The following is a 20,062-nucleotide window of genomic DNA, read 5'->3' on the forward strand; positions in this document are numbered from 1 at the left end:
TTTCTTAACTTATTTTACATAGAGGTAACGATGTTCCATTAACTAAGAGATCATTGATCTGTGTATCTTTCTGTACATTTAAGGAGTCAATGAAAATAAAAATGTCAAGAAAGGGCTTTTCTCCCCCGAAAGGAATTGGATATTAGAAGGATCTCTTATTCTCAATCAGAGAATCCAGGCACCCCGTTAATCTCTACAAAACATCCTATTGTCCCCAGTAGAATTTATATGCATCTATATAGTGGGTACTTAAATGTCTGTGAATGAGAGAATGGCAAATAAAAGTTTATAATGCTGCTTCAGTATCAATACTAAGTTAACATAAGTTCACAATGTCCTATATAATAAGGCGCTGGAACAATAAATGCATTTTAGAAAGATTTTCAAGAGAAATATTATGAATTAAATTGTGCTGCTGCCATTCAAAGTGAAAACTGAAGCCCCAGGCTGGGAAAAGAATTCACAATGTATAACTGACAAAAGACTTGTACTGAGAATGCATTAAAAAAAACTCTTACAAATTGATAAGAAAAAGACCACTGTCTTTTAAAATAGGCAAAAGGCTTAAGTAGGCACTTCACAAAGGAAGACATTCAAATGTCCAAAAAATATATGCGTATATGAGAAGGTGCTCAACATTAGTTGTCATTGGGGAAATTCAAATTAAAACCCCAAAGGATGCCACCATACATCCAAGAGAGTAACAACACCAAGTGATGATGTCATAAAGCAACTGGAACATTCATATATTATTTATGGAAGTATAATTGGTACAAACACTTTGAAAAACTTTTTAGCACTGTGACTAGCAATGTTATTTTTACATAAATACCCAAGAAAGATGAGCACACCCATTCTATCAACATATAAAAATAGAGTAAACATATTTATTATAGCAAAAAACTAGACATTACCATAAAAAAAACAAAAGACCACCAACCATAAGTAAAAATTAGGAAACTCATACCTGGATCCATTATGATACCCTCTAGATGAGATATTTTTATTTAAGTAAAGTGTCAATATTAAATATTTTAATGGATTTTGCCAAAATTTAAAAAATATAATTTACATGTACTTATTTGATGTCTATAATGCACATATTTACAATGCCATCATAAAAAAGTCTGTAAAAAGCTATTTCACTATAGTTTTGCATAGAATATGAATGGAGTTAATATTTTCACAAGAAAGATATAATATATGATTTGAAAAAATTTCTTACATATTTGGGGATTTTTAACAAGTTAATATTTATATTTTAGTTTTCTCCAACTGCGCTTTTTAAATTCTAAAACTGATAAGCCAATTTTAAGTGAAGCAGCACAAAAGGAGAAAGAAAACATAAGTAACATTTGACAGGTTATTGATACTTTCAGAAAGCAAATTAATTTGTTAGTTACCAGTGTTATAATGTAGAAAAAGGAAAGTCTTTTTCAGATTTTTTTTTATAACAAAAATTTACAAATAAACTCAAAAGAAAAGATAACATACAGTGAACCCTCATGTTCTATTACTCAACTTTGGTAACCATCAACTTTTTACTATTCTTCAGACAATATTTTTTATGGCCAATGTTTCACGAATCCCAAGAAAAACCTATCATCACTAGCATTCAATTCAGACTCACAAAACATTTCTGGATCTTCTAAAGACTCCATCTCTTCCATTCAGAGTGGTACAGTTCAAATTTAGTGGACTACCCTGAAGGAAATAGCTTATTTTCTCAATTTCAATTATTTTATATCTGCTTATTTCAAAATCAACTAGAATACCAGATGGCAGAGAAAGCCCCAAAGGTATTGAACTCCTCTCTGTCCCAATTATGTTCTCAGTGGTCAAGAAGATGTCAACTATTGACACAGGTAACTACGTGGGTAAATCTTAAGCATTGCTGTGCTGAATAAAAGAAGCCACACATAAAGGGCTATATCTTGTATGATTCCCTTTTTTGTGATATTCTGAAAGGCAAAATTACAGGAGCAAGAATGAGATCGTTGCTTGCCAGGAACGGGGGATGAAGGGAGGAGACTGAATGGCAAAAAGCACAATGGAACTTTTGCATGACAGAAATGCTGTATATCCTTATGTGGATTGAATTTGCATAACTGTATACAGTATTAAAATTTATCAAGTTGCACATTTAAGAATGGACAATTTTACTATACATAAATTACACCTCAGTGCATCCAATAAACCTGACTTGAATAATACAAATACCATACCAAGATGTATTCTGATGGATCAAATTCAGTGGACTACCTACTACCTTTCTTAATTCGAGTAACATACCGTGAATGTAGTTAAAACTTAATTTAAGGCAATCTTTTCATATTTGTTTCATATCAATCTTGTGATCTATTAAAATATCCTATATGTGTCCTTTTTTAAAAAAATAACATGCACTATTTCATACCAATGCTTTAAAGATTCTATCTCATATAGTTAAACCCATCACACGAACTTGGCAATATCTTTTTGGAATCTACATAATGCTATCCAAAGTGTCAGATATTCTGGAGAGCTTTGAGTCATCCACAATTTATAGAAAGCATTCTCTTTTTTTTTGAGTTGGAGTCTCACCCTGTTGCCCAGACTGGAGTGCAGAGGCCGCTCCCGGCCGGCCACCGCAGCCTTGACCTGCTGGGCTCTGGCAATCCTTCCGCCTCAGCCTTCCAAGTAGCTGAAACTACAGGCGCGCGCTACCACGCCCAGTTAATTTCTTTTGATTTATCATAGAGATGAGGTCTCGCCAAGTTGCCCAGGCGGGTCTCGAGCCCGCGGGCTCAGGCAATCCACTCACCTCGGCCTCCCAAAGCGCGGGATTACAGGCTGAGCCTCCGAGCTTGGCCTAGAAAGCATTCTTTATAGAAAGCATTGTTCTATATAGAAAAATTATTATTATTATTATTGAGTTGGAGTCTCACTCTGTTGTCCCGGCTGGAGTGTAGTGGCATGCTCATGGCCACTACAACCTCGACCTGATGGGTTCAGGTGATCCTTCTGCCTCAGTCTTCCAAGTAGCTGGAACTACAGGCGTGTGCCACCATGCCTGGGTAATTTTTTGATTTACTGTAGAGACGGGGGTCTCACTAAGTTGCCCAGGCTGGTCTCGAACCCGTCGGTTCAGGCTGTCCTCTTGCCTCAGCCTCCCAAAGTACTGGGATTATAACCTTGAGTCCCCACGACCGGCTAGAAAAATTATTTTAAATTTAGATTTATTACTGGATTACATGAAACATATAATCAGTATATGGTAAGAGAATCTAAATAAACTGATGAGATACCTTTGTTCTTGATAGTTGTTAACATACCTTTGTCATTGTAAGTGTGGTTACACTTACAATGTAATGTTCTGATATTATGTTATTTTTATTTGAAAGAAACATTTTAAATCAGTCTTTTAAATGTTATTAGTGTTACATTATTTTAATTGAATCATATGATCTACCATGAGGTTTTGTTTTCTTCTCTTTTTTTTACTCTTTTTTGAGTCGGAGTCTCTCTGTGGCATGATCACACTACCACAGCCGCCACCTGCTGGGCTCAGGTGATCCTTTCGCCTCAGACTCCTAAATAACTGGGACTACAGGCACACATTACCACGCCTGGTTAATTTTTTCAATTTTATTTTGTAGAGACGAGGTCTCACCATGGCTGGTCTCAAACTCCCAGGTTCGAGTGATTCTCCCATCTTGGCCTCCCAAAGTGCTGAAATTACAGGCGTAAGTCACTGGGCCTGGCCTACTTTACTTAACCTTTGTGTATTTAAAAGTATTTGTACAGTTTTTAAAAAAAACTATGTGGTATTAAATATTTGGATGTGAATATTTCTTAAATCATCATATACATTTGTTCCATAAAACTTAAATTTATGTATATGTAATCCCCGTCTTTTAAAGTAACATCAAGCTATTCTTCAACTGAACTTGTGATATTCCTACCCTTTCAGATTATTCTATGGAACACACACACAGACATACACACAAGATCTCAACTCAAATACCACATTTTCTTTCTTTCCTGAATCCATTTCATTTTTAAATTTAAGGTTAGTATGTAAACATTTTCAATTATAGAACAAAAATTTTTTCTTTCCCCCCAAATGAGGTATATCTCGCCATGTCATTAATGAGAAACCCTGCTATACTCTCACATGATTAGGCTTATATGCTAGAATATTTTATAGTCATGTTATAAGATGTGAAAAGATATTTTAAATAGCATTATAGTCTCAGAAATAATATATAGTTTTGAAACTCCATGATAGTTTTCTGTTTCTATTTACCCATGAATTTCAATCTACCAAGATTCTCAAAACAGAAAACATCAACACAGAAGGAAAACACATGTTTTCCAACCAACCGGCCTCAATTTCTGAATTTGATTTCAAACTTTCTTCTTCCTCATCACCCACTTATTTAGAAATGTCTTAAATTTCCAAGGAAGATATCTGAGACAGATTTTCGCTTGTGAATTTTTTCCGAGGAGGTAAAAGAGTAAATGATTCAATGAAGTACATAGAGCAGAAGAATTAACTTACAGATCTGTGTATAATTCAGGGCATGTACACTGGGGTTTGGCTGATTTTAAATATACAGATTTATCCATTTCATCTTTCATAACATCTTCTTTATTATGCTATGTATGGAAGTGTCAATGAAAACTATTAAACTAGAAAATACTTTATGAAAGTCAAAAATGTTAGTTTGCATTACATTTCAATCTAGAATTATGACTAATCCAAAACTCTGTTCATTATCTCTCTCTTTTTCTAGTTCAGTTCCTGTAATATTCACTGGAAACCCTGAGGGTATCAGAAAGGTCGGTTCTAATATACATCAGTAGACACTGAGGCTGCAAGAAAACCATCTCCTAGTGGTGGTATGATTGTTTTCAAACTGAGAAGCAGCATGTATTTTATCCTTAGTGAAAGTCATGAAAATAATGCAGAAATAAAAGTATAAACTCTACTCATAAACAGGAAAAGACATTTTGCTAAATTCTTTTAAATAGGTGAGAAGTGACTAAATTACTTAGTGAGACACCACACAGTACATCATTTTTTTCCAAGATGTTTAGTAGGAAAATCCATGTAATCTTTTTCCATAAATATTTTTCCAAACAATATTTTCTAAATATTTTAAATTTAGTGATCATTATATTCTTGTTCCTGGGGGGCTTACAGTATAGTTGAAAATATAGCATAGGACCCACATGTACTAAAATTTTGAATCTGTGGTCAAGCATAGTGGCTCACACTGGTAATCCCAGTGCTGTGGGAGGCTGAGGCAAGAGGATCACTTGAGGCCAGAAGTTTGAGACCAGCCAGCACAACATAGTGAGACACTGTCTCTAAAAAAAAAGTTTTGTTTTTTTTTAAATTAGCCAGGCAAGGTGGTGCACCCCTGTAGGCCCAACTACTCAGAAGGCTGAGGCAGAAGGATGGCTTGAGCCCAGGAGTTCAAGGCTGCAGTGAGCTCTGATTGCATCACAGCACTCCAGACTGGACAACAGAGTGAGACCCCGTCTCTTAATAAATAAATGCACATGAGGGGAAAGAAATCCAGAAATAACTAAGTTAACCACAAAAATGTCAAGATTGCAGAATTGAGAGCTAAATTCAACTTTTGGGAGACAAACTTGACTGGGCGCAGTGGCTCAAGCCTGTCATTCCAGCACTTTGGGAGGCCAAGGGGAGGGGATTGCCTGAGCCTGCGGGCTCAAGACCAGCCCGGGTGACTTGATGAGACCCCCTCTCTACAATTAAAAAAAAAAAAAAATAGCCGGGAGTGGTAATGCGCCTATACTTCCGGCTCCTTGGAAGGCTAAGGCTGAAGGATTGTTGGAGCCCAGCAGGTTAAGGCTGGGGTGGCTGTGAGCATGCCATGGAACTCCATCCTGGGTGATAGGGTGAGACTCTGACTCAAAAACAAACAAAACAAAACTTATATTTTTACATATCTTCTCTATAGCTAGATGATTTGTAGCTCTTAGAACTACAACTCTTAAAGAGTAGCAAGTGAAGAATTCCAGAACATAAGACATTTGTAAAAGGATATCGATTCTAAAAAGTCAACAATAAGTTACTTCTGAAAACACAGATACATATTCTAAAAGAAATTTTAAAATCAAGAAATGCCAAGTTATAGAGAAAAAGGCGGGTTGGCATGATCATTTTAGACAAAGGTGATTCTTCTTACCTCTGTTACCAGTTGCTGAAGAGCCGGGGATGCCACAGGATGCAGGCTTGAGTTCCCCCTTACAGGACTATGGAGGCTGATATAAGCCACAGCATTCTTCTGAAGAACCTTCCTGAAATCCTAAAATCCAAAAAAGGATCCGTTTTTAACATAAATAAGATAGAAAATTCTACTTTATTAGTCATATGTTGAATAATAAACACCTCATAATTAAGAGTATTATGCTGCAATTCTATACTATTTAATAAAGTGCACAGCCGGGCTTCGTGGCTCAGCCTGTAATCCCGCACCTTTGGGAGGCTGAGGTGAGTGGATTGCCTGAGCCTGCGGGTTCGAGACCCGCCTGGGCAACTTGGTGAGACCTCATCTCTACAATAAATCAAAAATTAGCTGAACGTGGTAGCGCACGCCTGTAGTTCTAGCCACTTGGAAGACTGAGGCGGAAGGATCGCCAGGGCCCAGTAGGTCGAGGCTGCGGTGGCCGGGAGCGGCCACTGCACTCCAGTCTGGGCGATGGAGTGAGACTCCAACTCAAAAAATAAAAATAAAAAAATAAAAATAAAATAAAGTGCACAAATATTATAAAAAGAATTTCTAAAAAGGGTGGTGAGGAGTTAGATGCAACATATAATATAGTATTTTAAAGCTTGTGCCTGACAATAGTCAAATTTTAGAAAGAAATATACTTAAAAGGTAACAGAGCATGAGATTCAACTACAGAATACAGAATCAAATGTTTGCTTCAGAGATAGAACTGACTTTCAGAGTCACTGAGTTAGATACAGATAAAATACTTCAGTGACTGATAAAACTAGCCCTTTCTTTTGAGGCAATGAGCTGCTTTCAGCACAAGGTACACCTTTATTCTGGGTAAAATGGGGCCTAATACAATTGTGAGCTTGCAAATAATTACATTATATAAAACCGGACACACTTTATGCACATCAGTAGTCCGTAGTGATTCCATATAATATTTTCCACTTCTCTGCTGATCTCTACCCCACAAAATTTAACATCACAGATGCCATTAATTAGGTACGACTAAGTTCTTCTGTTATTTTCCTGCCTTATTTGCACACATATTTAATGAGTAATTGTCATGGTGGCAGTTCTATTAAAAAATCCTAAAAATTATATTTCATCATGTCTTGGGAAAGTATCTTTCTTCTTCCAACGATAAGAAATTAAAGATTGCAAAGACTTGTATACCTAGCAAATCAATAATAATATACTTATTTAATTTCTATTTCCTTTTTAATTGTAAAATTACAGTTTATAGCTTAAATGTATGGGGCACAGAGTGATGTTATGATTTATGAAAAATGTGTGGAATAATTAAATCAAGCTAGTTAACATATCCATCACCTCAAACACTTAAAATTTTTGATGAGAACATTTGAAATTTATTCTAAGCAATTTAAAAATGTACAGTAATCTAATGTTAACTATGTGCACCATGTTGTGCAACAGAACAAAAACACATACATATATTCCTCCATCTAGCTGAGACTTTGTGGTCTCTGATCATCATTTTTTCATTTCTCCCATCTCCCAGCCTCTGTAGCCACCATTCTATACTCTGCTACAGATGAATGAATAAAGAAAATGTGAGTATCTATATTTTCTTTCTCAAGATATATTTTCTTGATTATATACATAAATCATATTTTCTTTATTCATTTACACACACACACATACACATACAGTGGAAAACTATTCAACCTTAAAAGGAAAGAAATTCTGTCATTTGAGACAACATGGGAAGAATTGGAGAATATTATGTTAAATGAAATAAACCAGGCACAAATACTGCATGATCACTGTTATCCATATATTATTTCTGAAGCTCAGCTACACCTCTGTAAGACAATGAAAAGACAATCATTTAAAAGTGATAAATATTTTAAATGAGCAAAAATGATTAATTTTAAGCTTAAGTAATTATGATATTGCTTGAAAAAGTCTATTGTTACTTAAGTGCTAAGAAAAAACAGCTTCTTATATGCCATATAGAGGCTGTCCAATATTCATCCATTTAATTTTCATGAGAAACTCAGAAGATAGGCATTAATGTACTCATTTGAAGAATCAAGTCTTAAAGATGTTAATCTTGCCTAAGACTACATGTCTTATGGTAGAGATGATTTGAACTGATTTTTTTTACTCTAAAATATGTAGTATTTCCACAATAGCCTGTGAAAAATATTCTTCACAGAAGAAACGGTACTTTTTAAAGTAAATAACCTATCTAGTAAAATGTTATAATTGACCTCAAAAACCAAGATAATTGACTCAATTCTCTAATAATTTTATATGTTCCATTTTTATTTATTTTTATTTATTTTTTATTTTTTTATTTTTTTATTTTTATTTTTGAGTTGGAATCTCACTCTGTCGCCCAGACTGGAGTGCAGTGGCCACTCCCGGCCACCGCAGCCTCCACCTGCTGGGCTCCTGCGATCCTTCCACCTCAGTCTTCCAAGTAGTCGGAATTACAGGCATGCACTACCACGCCAGGCTGATTCTTTCATTTATTGTGGAGATGAGGTCTCGTCAAGTTGCCATAAGTTCCATTTTTAAAGTTTATTGACTAACACTACGTAATCCTCTTAGCTCCAGTTGTGGGTTTCCAGAGGTTTCTATGCAAGCAAAATTAAATAGGGCAACATAACGTGTCGATAAGAGCTTTCCTAACTCATTTTCACAAGAGAATATTAATTTAGAGCATAAGTTGGTTTCAGTCTAAAATAAAATGTTGCATTCTTATGAGTAGATTTGATTAGACAAGACAACTAACAGTTTTTTAAGTTTCTCTTCAACTAAATGGTTACAATATGGCTTCATGAACTACAAGGAAAAAAGTTTGAGAAAATAAATTGTAAAAATACATTTTATAAGTCAATAATAAATGTATATTATTCACAATCATCTTCATTGCCTACATGACTTTGCCTATCAAGTCATGTAAAAAGCCATAAAGTGACTGAATGTATAAAAAGTTTTCAAATATACATACATATATAAATTTCCAAAGAAAGGATATCTCTCATCTTTTAAAATAGGAGCACCTTTTCTAACATTTTGTTCCTGTGGATTCTCACATTGTAGTGGTTGTATTTTTAGTATCTGTTGATTGAGGAAATATATTTCAAATTACCAAAAGGTACAATGAACTCATTAAAACTTTTAGATGAATTTGTATTTTATTAGCCACAAAAATATCTACTTAATTGAAAAAAATAATTGCTCACATATGTGCAAGCCCACAGTAAATCAACTAACAGGCTCTGATGCTTGGTGCTAAAAAAAAATTCAAGGACTTTTCAATAAAATTTTCTATCCATTGGGGCTCAAGATATTTAAGGTAGAAACTACTAATGTTAGACAAGCTTACTTTGTAATGTAATTCAGAAATAAACATTAATTTAATATTAACAAATTGTGAAAGGTATCTAGAAGATATGATATGGTATGAAATAGTGGAAGAAATCTTTAGATTTTGGGAAGAATCTTTAAGACAGTTCCTTAATATGTACAAGATTTCTTGTTACAAGAAATCTAAAGCATTGTTTCATGGGTTCTGAATTACCCATAAAAGTCCAGATCACAAACATAGTCCTTAAATCGTTCTTTAACTTGTTTACCAATCTTTAAAGTAAGTAATTTGAAGTGGGAGTTTAAGAAGTTGGTTCAGCTATTACATTTCCATCTTACTTACAGATTTGTCAATTTTAAAAGGTTCTTTGAGCAATGGAATTTTTTGCATTTGATGTAGTTCTTTTGAATATGGATCAAACAGTCACACCACTAATTTGCATATGGAAAAGCATTCCAATTTGCAATGTGTGAATCTTGAATTTACAATGAAACATTTTCTCATCTTTAAGACTTTTCTTTCCTCTAAATTAAAAAGATACTTGCTATTTTCCTTTCTATACCTTTTTGATATTTTCTTTGATATTCAATAAACATTTTATCTTTTCTTAAGAGCTTAAAAATGTTACAAGAGAATTTCCCATTAGTTTTTGGGTTTTTTTTTTCACTCAAAGCTGAAGTAGTGGGGGAAATAAACTAGAATATTAAATGATTTAACATTTCTAGTAAAATTATTTAGTCTTTTTTGGTCTACAAATTTCTATAGAACCTCTTTTTCAAAAAAATCATAAAAGCAAATCGAATATCTAAGAGGTTTTTTGTTTTTTTGAGTTGGAGTCTCACTCTGTCGCCCAGACTGGAGTGCAGAGGCCCCTCCCGGCCATCGCAGCCTCGACCTGCTGGGCTCCGGAGATCCTTCCGCCTCAGCCTTCCAAGTAGCTGGAACTACAGGCACGCACTACCATGCCTGGCTAATTTTTTTGATTTATTATAGAGATAAGGTCTCGCCAAGTTGCCCAGGCGGGTATCGAACCCGCGGGCTCAGGCAATCCACTCACCTCAGCCTCCCAAAGCGCAGGATTACAGGCTGAGCCACCGAGCCAGGCTGTCTAAGAGTTTTACAATGATTTTCATTGCTGTTAATATAACATCAATCCAGTATTCAGTTGCCATAGTCTATTAAAAATCCATTCCATTTGTGAGACACAGACCGGTCAGAAGCATTTGAAATTTAAATATTCCGGCTGTATTCTAACTGTGCCTCATTGAATGCTAGATTCCACTTGGAAACAGGCTTCCTAAGGTAGTGAGGCAGGCAGATAGGAAGTTAGGTAGGCAGGAAAGAAAAGGTAAGGCAACAGGAGTGAAGGGCAGAGTGGTAGGAGAAGGGAGAAGTGGAGAGAAGGAAGAAGGAAAGTAACCGCTGTTTTAAATTCAGTCCCTGTATTGTACAGATCAAATATAACGCTAAGTTAATAAACATTAAATATGGGCGATTATTCTCTAATTCCAGATAATCCCTGAAAATTTTCTTTTTAAAAGAAAGCTAACGATATGTATGGCCGGATCCTTTCTTGGCCAGTGTCTGTCTTCTAAGGAGAAATACAGTAATGGGGTAAACACTCTTGTAAGTTACAATGTATCAAAGTCATAGGTCTGATAACAATAGGGATAAGAGAATTGGAGATCAGATGCAGTTTACTGTGGTCTAGTTCCCCCTTATTCCTATAAGTGATTTCAGCAAAGTAGCAGACATAACACCCTGATTGAGAAGCACATTATCATCTTTGGCTTTATAGTTTTACTGTGTAAACTTTAGCCAAACTTAATAAATAAATAAAAAGGGGGAAAAAAGCATTGTGATGAATGTTTTATTTTACCTCTCCCCATTCATACGAGCCAATCTTGCCAAAAGCTGTTCCTCCCCATGAACAGAAAACAATCGTGCGTTTGGGTCTCCACCCTGTCTTAACTCTTGACATCAAGGCCTGGATAAAAGCTGTGATTATTGCAGTACTACTGGCCCATTCTTGTCCGGTATAACTGAATGCAGTATGATGGTGGCTGCCAACTATGACATACCGGTCTGGAAATAGAAGGGAACAAGAGCCATTAAAGAAAAGGTAAACCTTAATAATAAACTTAATAACATTTACATAATCCTATTGCACAACTGCGCAACAATTAAGCAAAATTGTTCTACTAATTAAGACTCCTTTAATATCTTTTCACCCACTGTCTTGATGAACACATCTGTGTATATCAAAGCAGAGGCAGCTGCTGAACCCAATTATGAATCCAAAGCCAGGATCCATGTCGTTGTCCTTTACGACATGAATATTAATTAGTGAAGTATACACATATGCTACAATGAAACCCTTATCTAACATTTTTTCAGAATCATAGTAGGAAGTACCCTGTAAACAATGGGTATGCTCAGTAAATATTAATGAACTATGAAAGTATTTGAGGAAATAGTTATTCAGTAGCTGTAAACAAAAATGTGATAGTCACGTATGGATGTTGCAATACATTAAGTGTTTAGGAAATTAATGACTGCTTCCAACTGGGAGTTTTTGCCCCTCTCCTTGCTTTGAAGAAAAAAATAAAATCAACAATGATCAAATGTCATTCAACTACTGTAAAGTTTGTCTTTTTGCATATTTTGTTTCATATAATCACCCAAAATTCATTAGTATACTATTAGGAAAGTCTCCATGATACATGGATGGGGCCTGTTCAGTGACAATCACTATTGTCAGCAATGAGGTAGGAGGACAATGCGCCTCGAGAGCTTTTTCTGTCTTTGTCATCAGTAAATGGTACTGGAAGTAATAACAGAGCTGAATTTATTTGATCAGTTGTCTTCACTGAATATCATTCCGAGATGGCCTGGAACTGGATGGCATATTGTGCAGACTCTGAATCCAGACTGTTTGGCTTTGTGTAACCCAAAGGATTTTTAAAACTTTCTGCCTTAGCTTTCTCAACTTTAATGATACAAATAATACATCCATCATTCAGTTGTTTTGAATTTGATATGAAATACTATTTGTAGGCACTTTGAGTAGTGCCTGACACAAGGTAGGCGTCACACAGATATGGAATAAATGAATCATCCTTTGCCTTCATAACACTAAAAAGCTACTGTACAAGAAATGGCCCAATGTGAAGCTATTTTAGTTTTACACATTGATTTTTGGAATTAGTAATGAATTTTATGTGACAATATTTTATCATGATTGAATTAATGGTAGACACCATGGGTCTGCAGATGTTGAAAACCTAAGAATTTATTCACTTATCTCCCAGAAATGCCTTAATTTTCTGCTTGGCATTTTCTGTATTCTAAATAAACCATTTTGAAAAGCCTAATACTAACTGACGATTTTTTCTAACTCCTACAGTCATTAAATAAGAAAATCATGTGACCAAACAATCAACATTTTTGTGTAAAATTCAAATAAGCAAAGTTTCAGAAGCTTTGTATATCATATACTGATGAATACTAATGGAAAATTGATTTTTTAAATTCTGTGCTTTTTTTGCAGATTGAATTTTCTTTACTCTAAAGCTAGTATAATTTGTACAACTGGGTTTTCCAATAATAACTTGCAAATGTGGCAATGAAGAGAAATATTCTAGTGCCTCAATTAGAGAACCTTATGATGGTAATTTGCTGAAATCAATGGTGACAATTTCCAAATTTATTTATATTTTGAATTTAAAGACACTATTATCATAGGTTGTTTAACATTGCTTCTGTAAAGAAATCAGAGAATAAAATATAAAACATGATCTCAAAATTCTCTGAGTTAGCAATTAGGTCACTTTTACTAAATCATGGAGAAGAAAAATTCTCCAAGCAGAATTTGAGAAAATGTCCCAGGAAACCAATAGAAGTGGCATAAGTATAATAAAAAGATTGTTGCACATTATATTCTATAACAGGCACATCAGACAGTAATATGTGATTCAGCCTTACAATGTATTTGTAAGTGTTAATTAATATATGAGATAGTTATGTATTTTTTTATCTACATTATAGCATCTGTAGATTCCATCAGCAGCCCATAACAAGGTGTAAAGTTATTTAAAATCTAACCAAGTGATTATTTTCATGAGCACCTTTAAACCTAAAGCCATTCAAATGGAATTGGTAATGGACCAAGGGTAGGGAAAGAGACATAGATTAACATTGAAAAACTATATTTGGAGACAAAACCTTATATGTCAAAACAACACATAATTTTAAAACAAGATATTTCTCTTTAAAATGTATTTTATTGATAAAACTAAAAATTTCAATGGTCTTATAGTGAATAAAAGAAAAAAAAAATTGGCCTTTGTAGCACATGATAATTTAACAAATCTAAACTGTTTCTTGTTTCATTTCCCCCCAGTTTCTGACTCTCTCTCTCTCTCTCTCTTTCTCTCTCTCTCTCTCTCCCCTAAAATTTATTTTTGAAGAGGTATGGGAAGAAGACAGTAAAGATTTACCTCTTATTTATTCCTTATTAATACACTCCTGGAATGGAACAAAATTCTAGTTACATCTAAAGTAAGATATTTAACTTTGATATTAAATTATCATAGAGCATTTCTTCAAGAATTTTTATATACACTGTAGAGTATAAATATTTAACCCTACTTACCTGGAGATTCCAAGCCCATTACATATCCAACAACATTAGTAACTGCTTTGAATTTTGCAACTGTCTGAACTTGCATGCTGACAATTCTTATTTCTGAAAAAATAAAAATTTAAAGATGCTTGTTTCTCTATATTCTGTTGAGTTTTTTCCTTAAAACATTACATTTATCTAATATAATCAACAAAATAATTACACACAATCGAACGTTTCCAGATAACCAAAATGACACTTTTTTGACAAATATTTATTCAATACTTTGTGCGGACTCTATTTTAGAAGCATGCTACACAACGATAACTAAGACACAACTGCCAGTCTCAGAAAACTTCAGAGTCATAAACAGACAACTCTAAACTTACATTCATGGCCACAGTGGGATTACAATATGAGAGCACACAGAAACCTTAGGAGGTGTGGGCAACTCATATTTTTAAAAGGGGAAAAAAATAGATTGTTAAAAACGTTAAAGAATATTGAACAGTTTTTCCATCTTCAGAAAAGAACACGTGGAAGAAAAAAACCTGCCTATAAGAAATGTTTCTATCTATGCCTAACTTGGACCAACTACCCTGCCTCAATGTCAGATAGAAATGCAGATCTGAAGAACTGAAGGAAGACTATTTGAAATTATAGATAGGTAAACATAATGTGATGTTAGTTTGCTTTACCAAATTTCCTTTTTTAAAAAAAACCAATTAACTATAGCACAAATAAAACCAATAAAAAATGAACATGTGGAAGACAATTTCACCTTTTCTGTATAACTCACTGTTTTGTTAGCACTTTAAAAACCATAAATAAAGCACTGCACAAATTAAAAGGATAAAGATTCTTCAAGCTTTACATATTTTTATATATTGGAGTATTTATTCTACCTGGGTTTGCAAGTCCCTCACCTTTATTTTAAATCCCCATTAGTTGCTTATCTCTGAGTTCTTCTGTTTATGCTCGATAGGCAAAGATTTGCAAATAAGGCAAAGATGCCAATCAGGAGGGCCTCCAGTCTCAGCACTGACATGGTATTTGAAGGCCTCTGGTGGTGAAACGTGTTAATTCTGTATTAGATGGGTCCTGGGCAGTATGGGGGTGATTTCCAGGATCCTTAAAGTTTTTGTTTTTGTTTTTGAGTCATGGTCTCACTCTGTCACCCAGGCCAGAGTGCAGTGGCACAATCAAGGCTCACTGCAACCTCAACCCGGTGTGCTCAGATGATCCTTCCACCATAGCCTTAGTTAGTTAGTTGGAACTACAGGCGCACACCACCTTGCCTGCCCAATGTTTTTTAATATATCGTAGGGGGAGATCTCATTATGTTGCCCAAGCTGATCTTAAACTCCTGGATTCAAGAGATCCTCCTGCCTCAGCCTCCCAGAGAACTGGGATTATAGGCATGAGTCACCACACCCAGCCTTACAAAGCAGAGGTTTAAGAGCAGCCAGGGGGTAGTGTCAGGGCACAGGGTGGTAATTTGAAAATAGCTAATGCAAAGTATCTACACTATCCTGGCAGGCCCTTAAATGTCACTTCTTCCTGCTAGATGATAATTGTAATGCTAAATATGTTGCTTCTTGGCTACAATGTACCCTTTCAAACAATTTAAATGGAAAATCAATACACTGAATGTTAAAATAATAACCAAAAAAAAGAGATCTTGAGAGAATGCTTTGTGCTGCATCTATAGGTAAGGAAATGTACTTAGAGCCTGAATATTGTGCTTTTAACTTAGATGCCATGCATTTTTGTTAGCTTGTTTTTAAATTAGACTTCGGGTTTTTGTTTTGTTTTGTTTTGTTTTTGAGTTGGAGTCTCACTCTGTTGCCCAGACTGGAGTGCAGTGGCCGTGTCTGGCCACGGCAGCCACGACCTGCCGGGCTCCGGCAATCCTTCCGCCTCCGCCTTCAGAGTAGCTGAAACTTACAGGTGCGCGCTACCACGCCTGGCTGATTTTTGACTTATTGTAGAGATGAAGTCTCGCCAAGTTGCCCAGGCGGGTCTTGAACCCGCGGGCTCAGGCAATCCACTCACCTCAGCCTCCCAAGGCGCGGGATTGCAGGCTGAGCCACCCAGCCCGGTGAAGACTTCGTTTTTTTGAGAAGTTTTAGGTTTACAGAAAAATCAAAGAGAAAATACAGAGTTCCCAAATACCCTCTCTTTCCCCAGCCTCTTATTAGTAACATCTTGCCTTAGTGTGGAATGTTTGTTTACAATTGATCGACCAATATTAATACATCATTATTATTAACGAAAGTCCACAGGTTGACTTTCTGTGTGTCTCATGTTCATAGGCTTCGACAAATGCATAATGACATATATCTACCATTCGGTGTCATACAGAATGGTTCCACTGTTCTAAACATCCCTGTGGTCCACCTATTCATCCTTCCCTCCCGGCCTCCCAAAACTCCTAGCAACCACTGTTTCAACCATCTTTTTACTGTCTCCATAATTCTGCCTTTTCCAGAATGTCACATGGTTGGAATCATGTTTGCTTGTTTTTAATGTTGATTAAATTCCCTGTTCTACGTTTGTTCCAAATAATCGAAATAACTGAACTTTAGAGTAATTACAGGTTCTATTTGATCTTTTCAGTTTATTTTGAATTTAGATAAGGGTTAAAAAATATCCCTTAGTTTTCTAAGATTCAGTATTACATTTTCTTTTTTCTAATTCAGTAGTGAAAAATACCTCACAATACGTACCAAATACAACTTGGAATATTGCCTTACACTAATATAGTGACTTATAATTTACAATAGCCATTTTCACACACACACAGACACATGTTAATTCTCATTAGTTCTCTTTGATCTTTGAAACTGCCAAGTGAAATAGATTCTATTGTACTTGAATAAAATGCGTAGGGGAAGAACTGAGGCTCAAATTCAGGTCTTCACATAACATTTTTATCTGAACAACGAAGTGTCTTTCACTCTAAGAATCCATCCTAGGATTTTAATTACTAGATATTTCTCATATATATATAAAATAATAAAAAATAATATAACATACAGTAACGATCCACATCTAGATTGAATATGTTATTTTGCTAGATGTTCTTCCTCCTGCCTCTGCCTCCCAAAATGCTGGGATTATAGACATGAGCCACCGTACCCTTTCCCAGTAATCAAATAAACACAATCTTACAGATTTGGTTCTTACCCTGAGGTTAATGGTAATCACTTCCATGCAAGGATTTTATTATACAGATATAGATATATTGATAGATTGACAAGTGGATTGCTAGATATTATTATAAACAGTCATAGATATAGGCATAGGCACAGACATAGATATAAATTATTTCCTTGCAGACTTTAATCATTTTACGTAAATTATATCATATTTTTTCATATAGTACTATATTTTCCACAATTTTCCATGAAAGTAATATAGATCTGTATCATTTATTTTAACTGTTAAATAGTATTGGGTTATAGAATCAACCTCAGTTTATTTTTCAGTTCAATTATTAAGAATTAGAGAGGTTGTTTCTACTTCAATATTATAGTGTGGCAAAGAATATTTTTACATTTCTTGTGCACATGTGACATACTTTCCCTGAATAAATAATAGAAGTAGAATTTCTGGATTATAACATATGTATTACATCTTTCACTTTATTTGGTATAAAGAAATTGATTCTCAGACATTTTAAATTTTACAATCTCATGGGTACAAGGATTATATTATTTTTAAATTTGTATTTCCCTGATTACTATTGAGGGTTAGCAATTTTTCATTTGTATAGTCATCATTCAAGTTTCTTGTTCATATTCTTTGACAATTTTTCTTTTAATTGATTTAATTTCCCCGCCCTTCTAAGATGGGGGTCTTGCTATGTTGCCCAGTCTGGACTCAAATTTGTGGGTTCAAATGACCTTCCTGTCTCAGTCTTCCAAGTAGCTATGACTATAGCTATATACCATATAGCTTGTGTCCAGCTTCTCTGAATTATTTAGTATTTTGTTGTTTTGTTTTGTAGGGGCTCTTTCTTATGAATATTATTTCCTTATTAATCATTTATATTACAAATACTTTCAGTCTGTGATTTACGTTGCCCTGTCTTTAAAAAATACAGTCAAATGTATCAATATTTTTCTTGTGAATTTTGGGAATTGTTTGTTTTGTTTTGTTTAGGAAATATTCTCATATTCTGATGTCATAAGAATGTTCCCCAAGTGTTTTAAAAGCTGAATTTTAAAATTTATGTCATTAAGCTAGCCAGAATATATTGTGAAGCAGCTTTCCAATGTTGCCTCTACAGACTTATGGTAGCCAATTGTTCTCATATGACTTATTTAATAATTCTTTTTTTTCTGTGAAATATTAGTAGAGCTGCTGTCATATAAGTTCTAACTGACATACATTTGTTTTTATTCTTGCTACTACATTCTTCTGTCTCTCTCCCTCTTTTTTTTTTTTTCTTTTGGCAACAGGATCTTTCTCTGTCATCCAGGCTAGAGTGCATTGGCACAATCATGGTGCACTGTAACCTCAATCTCCTCAGCTCAAGTGATCTTCCCACCTCAGGCTCCCAAGTACCTAGAACTAAAGGTGTGCACCATCACATCCAGTTAGTTTTCTCTTTTTTTAGTTTTTTGTCTCACTATGTTACCCAGGCTGGTGTCAAACTCCTGGCCTCAAGTGATCCTCCTGCCTCTGCCTCCCAAAATGCTGGGATTACAGACATGAGTCACCACGTCCAGCCTTGCACTTCATTTTAACCAGTGCCATAATGTTTTAATTAATATAGCTTTGTAATGTCTGAAATGGCAAATCCTCTATCATCACCATCACCACCATCATTATCATCTAATTGTAATTATATAGTTTTGAGGTTATTTATGAACTGTTATTTTTATATGAACATTTATATGAACTTTTCATGCATTATAAAATGAAAACTCAGGATTTCATTAGAATTGTATGAAATTAACATGCCCATTTGAGTCTTCAATGCATGACTAAGGTGTGCCTCTCAATTTATTGTAGTTGTTTTTATATTTTTTATTAAAATTTTATATTTTCTCCATAACATTTGTACATAATGTTTTGTACAACTGTTATTAATTGTATTTTTATGATTTCCTAGCAATTTTAATAAACTGAAAATAGCATTTATAATTCAAAATATTTAAAATAACTGATTGTATTATGTTTATGCATGCTATTTAATTTTATATCTTGGTCTTTTAATGAGCGTTTTCATTAATCTCCTATAGTTTCAATTAGTTGATCCATAGAATTTTTATTTTTTATTAGTTGTTTTTTCTTTCTTTCTTTCTTTTAGTAGAGATGAGGTCTCACTATGTCACTTAGGCTGGTCTCAAACTCCTGGGCTCAAGCAATCCTCCCACCTTGTCCTCTCAAAGTGCTAGGATTACAGGCATGAGCCACTGTGCCTGGCCAAGGCTACAGATTTTCTATGTAGCTGTAATAAATTAATTTTATACTTGGTCTTATTATCACATAGAATCTAAATTTTAAAATGTACATTATAATTGCTTCTGTTATATATATATATTTCAAATAATATTTAAAATAGCCACATACAAAGTGTTTGTTACTGTTTGACATTGAAACAAGGTCTGTATGTTACCGGTACTTTGATCTTAGATGAGATTTGTTTTGTGACCCTATTCCATTGCATCTGATAAATAGAGAATAAAAATATTTATAAACATTCCATACAAAGACTGTATCTCCTAATTTATGAGTTTGACATTCCACATAGATGTTCAGTAAATCAAGTTTGAAAATATTGTGACTTTAAGTTTACTAATTGTTTTACATATTTTCTCTGTTAATTATTGAAACCTGTTAAAGTTT

The 20,062-nt window shown here is 34.5% G+C and overlaps 1 protein-coding gene across 1 annotated transcript in view; it reads right to left on the reverse strand.

Moving 5' to 3' along the window:
• Positions 1-20,062, reverse strand: part of NAALADL2 (N-acetylated alpha-linked acidic dipeptidase like 2) — a 592,600-nt gene that overhangs the window by 348,456 nt on the left and 224,082 nt on the right. The window contains exons 4-6 of the mRNA XM_021717095.1: positions 14,234-14,326; positions 11,459-11,664; positions 6,204-6,323 (exon numbers count right to left, since the gene is read on the reverse strand). Of these exons, the coding sequence (XP_021572770.1) occupies positions 6,204-6,323; positions 11,459-11,664; positions 14,234-14,326 (419 nt within the window). The remainder of the gene's footprint in view (positions 1-6,203; positions 6,324-11,458; positions 11,665-14,233; positions 14,327-20,062) is intronic.

Source organism: Carlito syrichta, unplaced genomic scaffold, assembly GCF_000164805.1.
Source record: "Carlito syrichta isolate Samal-C Ts95f unplaced genomic scaffold, Tarsius_syrichta-2.0.1 Scaffold309283, whole genome shotgun sequence".
In the NCBI taxonomy this organism is placed as follows: Eukaryota; Metazoa; Chordata; class Mammalia; order Primates; family Tarsiidae; genus Carlito; species Carlito syrichta.